This window comes from Mustela lutreola, chromosome 2 (assembly GCF_030435805.1).
Source record: "Mustela lutreola isolate mMusLut2 chromosome 2, mMusLut2.pri, whole genome shotgun sequence".
Taxonomy (NCBI): Eukaryota; Metazoa; Chordata; class Mammalia; order Carnivora; family Mustelidae; genus Mustela; species Mustela lutreola.
In genome coordinates, this window is record NC_081291.1 from 164,912,164 (window position 1) to 164,925,194 (window position 13,031).

Below are 13,031 nucleotides of genomic sequence, written 5' to 3' on the forward strand. Positions count from 1 at the left end.
CTTTCCTGCTTTATGGAAGATTAGTTGGCTGTAGAGTTGAGGGTTCATTTCTGGGTTCTCTAGTCTGTTCCACTGATTTATGTGTGTGTTTTTGTTCCAGTACCATACTGTTTTGATTATTACAGCTTTGTGATAGTTTTAAGTCTGGAATTGTGATACCACTGGCTTTGGCTTTTTCTTTTTTCAACTTTACTTTGGCTATTTGGGGTCTTTTCTGGTTTCATACAAAGCTCAGGATTATTTGTCCTACTGCTGTGAAAAACGTTGATGGTATTTTGATAGGAATTGCACTGAATGTAGATTGCTCTAGGTAGCATAGACATTTGACAGTATTTGTTCTTCCAATCCATGAGCCTGGAATGTTTTTCCATTTCTTTGTGTTTTCTTCAATTTTTTTCATGAGTGTTCTATAGTTTTTTGAGTACAGATTCTTTGTCTCTTTGGTTAGATTTATTGATAGGTATCTTATGGTTTTTGGTGCAATTGTAAATGGAATTGACTCCTTACTTTCTCTTTCTTCTGTCTCATTGTTAGTGTATAGAAATGCAACTGCTTTCTGTACATTGATTATATCCTGCCACTTTGCTGAATTTCTGTATGAGTTCTAGCAATTTTGAGGTGGAGTCTTTTGGGTTTTCTACATAGAATATCATGTCATCTGCAAAGAATGAAAATTTGACAACTTCTTTGCCCATTGTGTGGCTTTTTATTACTTTTTATTGTCTGATTGCTGAGGTTTGGACTCCTAGTACTGTTTTTAACAGCAGTAGTGATAGTGGACATCTCTGCCATGTTCCTGACCTTAGGGGAAAAGCTCTAAGTTTTTCCCCATTGTGAATGATATCTGCTATAGGCTTTTTATATATAGCATTTATGATATTGAGGTATGTTCCCTCTATGACACACTGAAGAGTTTTAAGAAAAGATACTGTAGGGACACCTGGGTGGCTTAGTCAGTTAAGCATCTGTCTTTTGGTCAGCTCATGATCTCAGGGTCTTGGGATCAATGCCTGCATTGGGCTCCTTGCTTAGCATGGAGACTGCTCTCCCTCTACCCCTCTTCTGCTTGTGCTCTGACAAATAAATAAAACCTTTAAAAGGAAAAAGAAAGTATACTTTGTCAAAATGCTTCTTCTGTACCTACTGAGGGCATCATACAGTTCTTGTTCTTCTCTTATCAATGTCATATATCACATTGATTGCTTTATGGATATTGAACCACCCTTGCAGCCCAGGTATAAATCCCACTTAGTTGTGGTGAATAATCCTTTTAATGTACTGCTGGATTCTATTAGCGAGTATTTTGGTGAGAATTTTGACATCCATCTTCATCAGGGATAGTGGTCTGTAATTCTCTTTTGGTGGGGTCTTTATTTGGTTTTGTGATTAAGGTAATGGTGGCCTCATCAAATGAGTTTGGAAGTTTTCCTTCTCTCTCTTTCTTTTTTCCTTCCTTCCTTTTTTTCTTTCTTTTTCAAACAGCTTCAGAAAAATAGATATTAATTTTTCTTTAAATATTTGATAAAATTCTCCTGGGAAGCCATCTGACCCTGGGCTCTTGTTTGTTGGGAGATTTTTGATTACTGCTTCAATTTCCTTTCTGGTTGTGGGTCTGTTCAGGTTTTCTATTTCTTCCTGTTTCGGTTTTGATAGTCTCGAGGAATGTATCCATTTCTTCCAGATTACCCAATTTGTTGGCATATGATTGCTCATAATATGTTCTTATAATTGTTTGTATTTCTTCAGTGTTGGTCATGATCTTTCCTTTTTCATTCATGATTTTATTTATTTTGGTCCTTTCCTTTTAATTTTTGGTAGGTCTGACCAGGGGTTTATAAGTTTTATTAATTCTTTCAGAGAACCAGCTCTTAGTTTTGTTGATCTGTTCTGTTGTTCTTTTGGTTTATATTTAATTGATTTCTGCTCTAATCTTCATTAATTCTCTTTTTCTGGGTTTAGGCTTTATCTGCTGTTCTTCCTCTAGCTCCTTTATATGTAAGGTTAGGTTTTATATTTGAGAACTTAATTCTTGAGAAAGGTTTGTTTTGCTGTATTGCTGCCCTCTAAGGACTGCCTTTGCTGCATCCTAATGGTTTTGAAGAGTTGTATTTTCATTTTCATTTGTTTCCATGAATTTTTAAAATTCCTTTTCTTTTAGATTTTTATTTTATTTGAGATGAAGAGAGAGAAAGAGGGAGAGAGACACTGAGAGAGAGAGAGAGAGATACTGAGAGAGAGAGATACCGAGAGAGAGAGAAGTAGTGAGAGAGAGAGAGAGAGAGAGAAGTAGTGAGAGAGAGAGAGAGAGAGAGAGAGAAGTAGTGAGAGAGAGAAGTAGTGGGAGAAGAGTGAGAAGCAGGTTCCCTGCTGAGCAGGGTACCCAATGTGGGGCTTGATTCCAGGATCCTGGGACCATGACCTGAGCTGAAGGCAAATGCCTAACTGACTGAGCCACCCAGGTGCCCCTAAATACTTCTTTCATTTCCTGGTTGACCCATTCATTTTTTAGTAGGATGCTCTTTAGCATCTATGTATATGAGGGTTTTTTTTTTTTTTTGAAAATTTCCTCTTATGATTGAGTTCCAGTTTAAAAGCATGTGGTCCACAAATATGCAGGGAATGATCCCAATCTTTTGGTACTAGTTGAGAACTGATTTATGACCCAGTATGTGATCTGTTCTGAAGAATGTTCCATGTGTACTTGAGAAGAAGGTGTATTCTCTTGCTTTAGGATGGAATGCTCTGAATATACCTGTGAAGTCCATCTGGTCCAGTGTGTCATTCAAAGCCCTTGTTTTCTTATTGATCTTCCACTTAGATGATTTGTCCATTGCAGTGAGTGGGGTGTAACATCCCCTACTATTATTGTATTATTATTGATGTGTTTCTTTGATTTTGTTAGTAATTTGCTTATATCATTGGCTGTACCCATGTTAAGGGCATAAATATTTACAATTGTTAAATATTCTTGCTGGATAGACCCTTTAATTATGATATAATATCCTTCCTCATCTCTTTTTACGGTCTTTGATTTAAAATCTAATTGTCTGATATAAGGATTGCCATACCAGGTTTCTTTTGATGCCCATTAGCATGAAAAATGTTTTTCTGCCCCTTCACTTTAAGTCTGGAGGTGTTTTTGGATCTAAAGTGAGTCTTCAGGATGGCTTATCAATGGGGCTTGCTTTTTAATCCAATCTGTGTCTTTTGACTGGGTGGCAATTAGTGCATTTACATTCAGAGCTATTGAAAGATAGGATTTTAGTGCTATTGTATTACCTGTAAAGTCACTGTTTCTGTAGGTTGTCTCTGTTCCTTTCTGAACTGTATTACTTTTTGGCTCTCTCTTCACTTAATGGATCACTTTTAATATTTCTTTTTTTTTTTTTTTTTAATTTAAGGTTTTTATTTATTTGACAGATCACAAGTAGGCAGAGAGGCAGGCAGAGAGAGGGGGGGGGGAAGCAGGCTCCCTGCTGAGCAGTGAGTCCAATGTGGGGCTCGATCCCAGGACCCTGGGATCATGACCTGAGCCGAAGGCAGAGGCTTTAACCCATTGAGCCACCCAGGCGCCCCAACTTTTAACATTTCTTGAAGGGCTGGTTTAGCGATCACAAATTCTTTTAGTTTTTGTTTGTCCTAGAAGATTTTTATCTCTCCTATTTGATTGACATTCTAGCTGGATAAAATATTCTTAGCTGCATATTTTTCTCATTTAGCACCCTGAATATATCATGCCAGTCCTTTCTGGCCTGCCAGGGCTCTATGGATAGGTCTGCTGCCAGTCCAATATTTCTACCCTTGTAGGTTATGGATCTCTTGTCTCAAGCTGCTTTTAGAATTTTCTTTTTATTTCTGAGATTTGCAAATTTTACTATTATATGTTGAGGTGTTGACCTATTTTTTTTTAAAGATTTTATTTATTTGACAGAGAGATGGCAAGAGAGGGAATACAAGCAGGGGGAATGGGAAAGGGAGAAGGAGGCCTCCCACTGAGCAGGGAATCTAGTGCAGGGCTTGATTCCAGGACCCTGGGATCATGACCCGAGTTGAGGGCAGATGCTTAATGTCTGAGCCACCCAGGCACCCCAGTGCTATTTTTATTGGATTTTTTTTTTTTTTTTTTTTTTTTTTTGAGCAGGGGTCTTTGAGCCTCCTGGACTTGAACACCTGGTTCCTTCCCCAGATTAGGGAAGTTCTCCATTATAATTTGATCCAATATACCTTCTGCTTCTCTCTTTCCTCTTCTTCTGGGAGCCCAACTATTTTAATATTGTTTCACTTTATGTTATCGCTTGTCTCTCAAATTCTTCCCTCATGATCCAGTAGCTGTTGATCTTTTTCTTAGCTTCTTTATTCTCCATCATTTTGATATTCTATGTCACTAACTCTCTCTTCTGCCTTATTTTTCCTCATAGTTAGAGCCTCCATTTTTGATTAAATCTCATTAATAGCCTTTTTTATTTAAACTTGATTAGATTTTAGTTCTTTTATTTCACCAGAAAGGGATTCTCTAGTGTCTTCTATGCCCTTTTTTTTTCAGGCCCAGTCAGTATCTTTATAATAATTATTCTGAACTCTAGTTCCAACATCTTACTAATGTCCATATTAATTAGGTCCCTGGCAGTCAGTAGTGCCTCTTGCTCTCTTTTTTGAGGTGAGTTTTTCCCTCTTGTCATTTTGTCCATAGAAGAATAGATGAACAAGAGAACAAAATACTTAAAGGGCAACAGTGACCCCAGAGAAATGCACACTTAACAAATCAGAAGAGACCTGAACTGGGAAGTGTGTGTGTGGGGGGTGTTGGTCAGGGTGGGGGTGGAGAGAGAATATGATCAGGCTGGTGAATAGAACAGAGTCATACACCAGAATTTGGGTATGTTTTGGTATATTAGAAGAACCTAGATTTCAAAATTGTAAAGAAAGAAAATATATATAATACATTGAAAGGTTGGAATGTAACTATAAAGTTGAAAATTAAAAATGACTAACAAAAAGAAAAAAGATTAAAAAAAGAAGAAAAAATAATATGATCAGACAGGTGAAGAGAATAGAACTATACACTAGATTCAGGGTGTATTTTAGTTGGTTAGAAGAAACTGCATCCCAAAATGTAAAGAAAGATAAAATTTTATGTATACAAAAATAAAATTAAATACAATGAAAAGATAGAATGTTACTATAAAAATGAAAATTAAAAAGATTTTTTAAAAAGAGTTGATAAAATAAGAAATTGGTTGAAAGGGGAAAGAGAAAAAAATTAAAAGACTAAAGAATCATGGGGAAAAACCCCATGATTTCTATAGACTATTTTCCCCTAGCACTGGAATTTTGCAGTTCCCTACAATCAGTGAACTTGTTCTTAACTGGATGTTTTTGCTGATCTTCTGGGGAAAGAGCCCGTTTTGCTGATTTTCAGGTATCTTTGCCCCAGGCTCAATTTCACTGTCTGTGGCAAGGGGCCAGGCTAAGTAAACATCTCCTGAGGATTGCTCTATGTGGCTTTTGTTCCTGAAGACTTTCCACACAGCTTTAGAGGATGAGAATGAACATGGTGGCCTCCCAATCTGTAGCCCCAGAGCCTAGAGCTTGGGGCCCCACTCCTCAGTGAGCCCTCAGAGAAAAGCAGTCCATCACTCCCATCTCCTTGGTCTCCATCCACACTCTGTGCTCACTTAGCCTGTGATCGAGCATTCCAACCTCAGGCGTGCAACCCTGTTTTGAGTCTCTAAACCCTGCAACCTCTCTGGCACACCCCCCATGCCACTCTTCCTTGCAGAGGAAGAGGAGTCTCCCCGGTTCTGCCACTTGTTGGGCTCCTACTCAGAGAGCAGTGGAATGACTGTGCCACAGTTCATGGTTTATGTCAACCCTGAGCTGAGAGCCCTCTCCTGGGCTCACTGATAGGAACTGGCTTCCTCACTCCAGTGCCTAGGAACTCTGCAGCCTTCATGCAGGTCTTCCTGTGACCTTGGGGATTCTGAGACCATACTGTCCCAGCTAAGATTCTGCCTGTTTTACCACCTGATCACCTTTCAGGCAGGACAACCCTCACAGGAGCAGACTTCTAAAAGTTCTGATTTTGTGCTGTGCTGCTATATCACTTTCTGGTAGCTGGCTTATGGAAGATTCCTCCCCTAACCCCATGGCCTATCCTCCCATATATCGCCTTGGATTCACTTCTCTGCACCTTCTACCTTGCGGGAAATGGTCACTGTTCTATTTGTAGAGTTGCAGCTATTCTTTTTTTATATCTCCAGTTGAGTTCACAGATGTTCAGAGTGATTTGATAGCTACCTAGCTGAATTCCTGGGACCAGATGAAACTAAGGTCTCCTACTTCTCTGCCATCAATCAGGGCCCTTTCTTATAGAAAATATAAATTCAGAAACTGCTCATTGATTAAAGTATTTTCTTATTTTATAAGATCTGGGATTTTGAGACAGTAGACACTGCTGATTCTATTGATGATACTGGATTGTTAGAGATCGAGCCCATTAATGAACTTCAAGTAGGCAAGAATGTTAAACTCTTCTCTATGATAAAAATGAATGAGATTGGAAGTAATTTTTGGTTGGCTCAGGTAAGTTGTGTTCTTTTCTCTTGGCTCTTTAAAGTTAACTAGACAAAATCATAACATAATTTATTGTCACTATAAGTCCATTTTACTATTAAGACTACTATTGATAAGTCAATGAAGACTACCTGAATTTTGGTATTTAGTTAATCTGTATTTTATACACAAAAAACCAATTAGCATTCTCATTATACTAAACTGACTATATATGTATTATGAAAATGTTTCCTTTATTGTGTGTTCTAAGATATATAGCAATTGCTTTTGTTAAATTTCAGTCACACTTTAAAACATATGTAAGGTTGTGATATTATTGTTTGTTATTTAACTAGAAGAAAATTCTTTTCATTTGATAAGAGTTAAAAATGATGAACTATTATTGGTTATTTAATTTTTTAGGATGCCAATGGAGCCATATGGAAGCTTGACCTTAGTTTTTCAAATATTGTAAGTTGTCTCTTTTTTCCCCCTAATTCTTATAACAAAAGTCTGTTATTCTTCTTTAAAAAATATTTTGTCTTTCTCTATATTTGATTATTGTTCCCATCAAAAACTTGTCCAATGTGTCCTAGTCCTGAGAATTTATTCTCTCTCTGATTTTATTTAAAAAATGAACCATCTCAGCAAACTTTACTAGAAAAGTGGTAATGATAATGCCTCATGTTATCCAGTGCTTTACAGTTGTCATAAACTTATGGTATTTTCATTTATATTCTCTTCTGCATCCCTCATAGCTACCCTGATGAATGGGTGGACAGTTGCCATCACCTCATTTTACTGGTGAGGAAATGGAAAGCCTTCAAGTGTAAAGCCAGTACTGTTTCTCCTAACTCCAAGTCCAGAACTCTTTCTAGCCTTTTATGCTTTTGTTTTTTAAAAAGATTTACTTATTATTTTAGAGATGGGAGGGACAAGGGGAGAGGGAGAGAGAGAATCTCAAGTAGATTCCCTGCTGAGCATGGAGCCTGACGTGGGACTTGATCTCCCCACCCTGAGATCATGACCTGAGCAGAAACTAAGGGTCAGATGCTTAACTGACTGAGACACCCAGGCACCCCACCCTATTATGCTTTTAAAAATTTCTATTCAGATAAAATCACACATGTGTTATAGGGTTTTATTTATATATTTTTTAAAAACTTGACCTTAATTTGATGTTAACTTTTCTTTAAGATCTAATGGGATTTCTTTTTATTATCAGACTCAAGATCCAGACTGCCTCTTCTCCTTCCATTCTGGAGCTGTTGAAGCCTTGGCAGTCTCTCCCCTCACTTACCTCATGGCCACTACTGCCTTGGATTGTGAGTAGGAACTCCAAATGAAAATACATCTGGTCTTTTTTGTTTTGTTTTCCACCCCAAATTTTATATGTGTTTGATGAAAAGCATTTGAGAACTTTTCCAAAAGGTAAGCCTCTTGATGCAAGTGAAGTGAGTTTTTGTGGAGGAGAGAGGAACTAAAGTACATCAGCCTTGGTTATTGTGAAAGATTAAGGATATGGTAAGTTACAAAAATGCCATTCATTTTGGTATTATCCACATTTATGCCTTTCCTATTTTTTTTTTTTCACCTTCCTCCTTCCTTGATGCATGGTGAATCTTTGTGGGTTATGCAAAGTGAAATTAATCCATCAGTCAATCATCAGTTGTTTGCTTTATTATCCATGATTACAAATTACCTGGTTGAGGGTATTCATGTAAATTTTTGACTAAAGAAAACATATTAGATTATTAGTTTATGTATGAAATTTCTTATTATAATGCTTAACATGTTAAGTGAGCCAAGGTTATTTTAAAAGATGACATATATATGATTTGTTTCTTTTAAAACTGTCTTTCTGTAGGCTCTGTTCGAATCTATGATTTTGCTAGCAAAACTCCTTTGGCTCAGATGAAATTCAAACAGGGAGGTACTGCCCTTGCTTGGGTACCCCAACTGGTGAGTTAATAACAAACTTCTGCTGGAATGTATTGGTAAATATGGTATACAGTGCTATTTCTTAGCAATCTATTTTATGACTCTGGATTTTGGAGAAGAATAAAACTTTTAACTTAGTTTATTCACTCATTCAGAATTTGATAAAATCATATGACCTTGCTTTTGTGATTTTTGTCCTGTTTTAATAAAAATCTATTTTTATGCCACTTGCAAGTTAGTAATCATTTCATGTTATAAAATAATTACTCAACAGAATTTTGTGTATCTATCATCTAGCTGACTGTGATTTCATTTCTTCTGTTTATATTCCCAGCCTGCCTGCAATGTGCTGGGTCTTGGTCTAGCTTCTGGGAATATAGCAATGAACAGAAACAAAAATACTTGCACACATGAATCTTACACTTTAGTGGGAGAGAGGAGGCAGAAATGGACAATAAAGAAAAATAAGTAACATATGTGATAGTTAGATAATAAGGCCTATGGAAAAAAATTTAGGCAGATAAGGAGTTGTCCTAGTTATCTATTGCTGTGTACTGAACTATTGCAAAATGTAGTGGCACAAAACAGCAATCTTTTTATTTTGCTCATATACTGTCTGGATTGGGAAATCAGACAGGTGACAACAGCAGTGGATTATCTCTGCTTCGTTGTGTCTGAGGCCTGGAATCATGTAAAGCCTTCTTTATCATCAGTCTGGCACCTGGGCTGAAGACTGGCTAAGCTGGGCTGTCAATAGGAGTGCCTACCTAATAGCTTCTTCATGGGGCTTCTGCTTCATCACAGCGTGGTGGCCTCAGGGTAGGCACATACTTCTTAAATGGCAGCTCAGGACTCTAAGATCTAGTGTTCCAATAAACAGGCAGATGCACTGGGCCTTTTAGAACGAGACTTGGAAGTCATATAATGTCAGTTGTACCGACTCACCTGAGTGAAGCAGTCACAAGGCCCACCCAGATTCAAGGAGGGAGGGACCTAAATGGCATCTCTTTATGGGGGATATGCCAAAGAATTTGCAGCCAAGTTTTTAAAATATCATGGGAGTATTTGAGGAATGTTTTATCCTTATTGTTTTGGGTTGAAATCAAAGAGAAATTGTTCTAGGACCAAGATAAATGTGGAAATGGATCGAGTCAAGGCCAGAGAGTAGAACTCAGGCCTGGGATTAGAGGCAGAACAATGAAAAGGTTAGAATAAGGAGAAACACACAGAGTGTTTGTCTTACCAAACCAGGCTGACTCTTTATCCTGCTTCATTTACACTCTTACCTGAAGTATTTCAATTATAGCCATATAATTAAATCATTTATACAGATGGCTGTGCAATGTCCATAGAATGTTTCCTTTTTTAGCCTCCTATCCAAGTGATCCTATCCATGATCATTGGATATCATGCTAGAATTAAATGCCTCATCTTTAGACCCTTTTGCTTCTCTAGAAAACTCCGTATCTTTATGAATCAGCTCAGGTCAGACATCATCTCTGCATAGCCCTCTGTGACCCTACCTTCCTTCAGGTAGAGCTAGGCACTCCTTCCTCTGTGATTTTTTTTTAAAGGACTATGTATATACTAATTTTATGAACCTTTACACAATGCGCTAAGATGAATTGCTTTATTGTCTCTTTCCCACCAGACTGTTCTTCATGGGTGACAATTACACTCTATTCTACTTTGAACCTCTAGTGCCTCTAGAGTACATTTAGACACATAGCAAATATTTACTGAATGAACAACATTCAACTGGAGTTGGATGGAATACAGTTTTTTCTTATTACCAAGACTCTCATAACTGCCTGGTCTTAGTGATGATCACTCTGCTTTAAAGAATATCAGGGCTCTTGCCTTTATCCTGAATGCCTCCCAAGACAGCAGATTTAGTATATTGGGATACTGCTAGATTTTTTTCTTTATCCCAGACTTCTCTGAGCTGCAGGCTATGTGCTTTCCTCATTTTGAGATCTCCAGGGGACCTCAAACCCAACATGTCCAAGACGAGATTGATGATACTCTGCTGGCCTCCAAAAACAATAATAGCAACAACAAACCACACAGACACTTGGCTCCCTTCCACGGTTTCCTATCTCAGTAAATGTCTCAGTCATTCTTGACACCTCCCTCTGCCCTTCTCTCATGTATTCAGTGATCACCAAATAGGGTCATAATAACTTTCTCTAAATGATGCCCATGTCCTTCCTCTCCATGACACCATCTTAGACCAAGTGACCACAATCACTCTCTTGGAGTAAGGCAGCCATTGCTTTAAAGGTCTTGCCAAAGGTCTCCCTACATCCTATCTAGGCCATCTCAGTTCTGTTTTGTACAATGAAGCTAAGATGGCTTTTCCAAAATAGCAAATCTGATCATGTCACCCTCTATACACACACACATGCACACAGACACACACATGCATACACATATCCAAACCCCCAACTAAAAACCTTTCAATGGCTTTTCACTGCTCTTGGGATGAAGACTATCCTTAATGTGACATGTAAGCCACTTTGTGACCTGGGCCTTGCTTATCTCTCTCTTTAGCTTCTTTTCTGCCACATGACCTTTCCACAAGCTATATTCTCTCCCAGGCATGCTTCTCCCATCTCCCTGAACTTAATTTCTGGGCATTTTTCTGGTCTCAGCTCCACCATCTCTTTCTTGGTCTAGGTAAGCTTTCTTTGTTATATGCCCTCAGATATTGTGTCTTTCCTTTAGCATTTATTTCTGTTCATAAATTTATACTCATCTGCATGATTGATGTCTGTCCTCCCCCTAGACCATAAATTCTGTGAAACTGGGGACAAACTGTTTATGCTCACCCTTGAGTTGCTGGTGATAGGTGCCTGGCACATGATAGACAAGCTACTACACCAGCATTTGCTTCTTCAGTGTTTGAATTGCCATTGTCTACCCATCTCATCAGCAGCAGTAATAAAGAACTAGAATAGATGGAGGTTACCAGAAAGTTGTATAAGGACTTACCAATGAGTTGTCAATGTTAAATTACTTGGCTAAATAAAATACAGAGTTATCTGTTACATAGTACAACTTTCTTAATCAACTAATTTCATATATGTTGCATTTAATTTTTATCCAAGGTAAGCTACACCGGAGCACAGATTATTGCAGGATTCGAAGATGGGGTGGTTCGAATTCTTGAACTTTACGATCCAAAAGGACTCACAATTTTTGCAGGACGGAAGAAAATTTCTGATGCAGATATTATTTTGAAACAGGTTTTCAAACCCCATACTGCTCGTGTTACTGCCTTAGCTTATGAACGTGATGGAGAAATTCTAGCTACAGGGGTAAATGGTAGATTTCTTTTTGTTTCCTATTGAGCTTTCATGGTTAAATTTATTTTATTTGTCTTTCTACTTGATGATAACTTATTTGCTGATGTACATTTTAGAGAAAAACCCATAGTTTGTTTCTTTATGTTCATATTCTTTTAGTATAGTCTGTGCATGACATCTCAAAATTTTCTTATAAATTGAGTTCTAATGCTTATTTTAAATGAATAGAAGTTTTCAACTGGGAGTTATGATCCTGTGTTATGTATAACCAATATTTTATCACATAGGTATGTTCTTAAACAGAATTGCCATAAGTGATGAGAATAAACTTGTACATTTTTAATGCATTAGTAAGTGAGCATATGCTTTGTGGAATTTTTTGAGTTAACCTATGTATAGGTAAGGTATAGTGATCATTCTTTCAGAAACACATCCTGGAACACTTGGTTTGTCAAATGTTCTCATGGGGGAAATGAAGCAAATATTTGAAATAAGAATTTTCCCAGAATAATCTGGGAAATATGATTATTGTGGGTATAGTTATATAGAGGATATACTAGAGCTAGTAAGTGCTACTCTGTACTCTATGGAATACATATTTTTTAAAAAACCCCATATTTCTTGGGTATTTCTCTTTTTCTTAGAGTAAAGATCAAACCGTCTTCTTCTTTGAGGTAGAAAAGGATTATAAGCCAATAGGGTATATTACTACTCCTGGACCTGTTCGCCAGTTAGTATGGTCTTCGAACTCCCATGTAAGTAATTAGTATTTATCTTCATGTTTAAATCTCAATTACAGCATAATGAAGTGATCTGGAAGATAGAGAAGAACAGGTGGAATTGTTAGCCACATTCCTGGGTCCTGCAGTGAGGGGCCAGGGATGCTCTTAGCTTGGCTAGTAGAACATTACTGAGGAGACCCACATCATACTCATTACCTCTTCTCTCTTCCATTCTCTAAATTGTTGGTCATGATTCCCCTCCCAAAACTTTGGGTTCTATCAAGCTTTGCTTTAACACTGGTAACTTTATTGAGATGCACAGGTCAGAATGTGCTGACTTGGGTCTGTCAGTCCTTTTGACATTCAAAAGTTCAGTTCCAAGGTCTGAATGTCCTTGCCCTCATCTTTCTCTCTTTGCTTCTGCCCCGTTCCACCTCTATTTTCTCTTTGAATCTTCCACGGACTCTTTTCCTAACAACAGTTGGTGATTCAGGATTGGTTACTGATC

At 37.7% G+C, this 13,031-nt stretch overlaps 1 protein-coding gene across 8 annotated transcripts in view; it reads left to right on the forward strand.

The window, feature by feature from the left end:
• Positions 1 to 13,031, forward strand: part of CFAP44 (cilia and flagella associated protein 44) — a 159,593-nt gene that overhangs the window by 29,818 nt on the left and 116,744 nt on the right. For 7 of the 8 annotated variants that reach the window (XR_009351137.1, XM_059164104.1, XM_059164107.1 and 4 more), the window contains 6 exons: positions 6,427 to 6,582; positions 6,976 to 7,023; positions 7,778 to 7,877; positions 8,420 to 8,514; positions 11,604 to 11,813; positions 12,446 to 12,556. Coding sequence is in view for 7 of the 8 variants with exons in the window: in XM_059164104.1 (XP_059020087.1) it covers positions 6,427 to 6,582; positions 6,976 to 7,023; positions 7,778 to 7,877; positions 8,420 to 8,514; positions 11,604 to 11,813; positions 12,446 to 12,556 (720 nt within the window). In the remaining variant the exon portion in view is untranslated. The remainder of the gene's footprint in view (positions 1 to 6,426; positions 6,583 to 6,975; positions 7,024 to 7,777; positions 7,878 to 8,419; positions 8,515 to 11,603; positions 11,814 to 12,445; positions 12,557 to 13,031) is intronic. The other variant, XM_059164106.1, reaches the window with a different exon arrangement.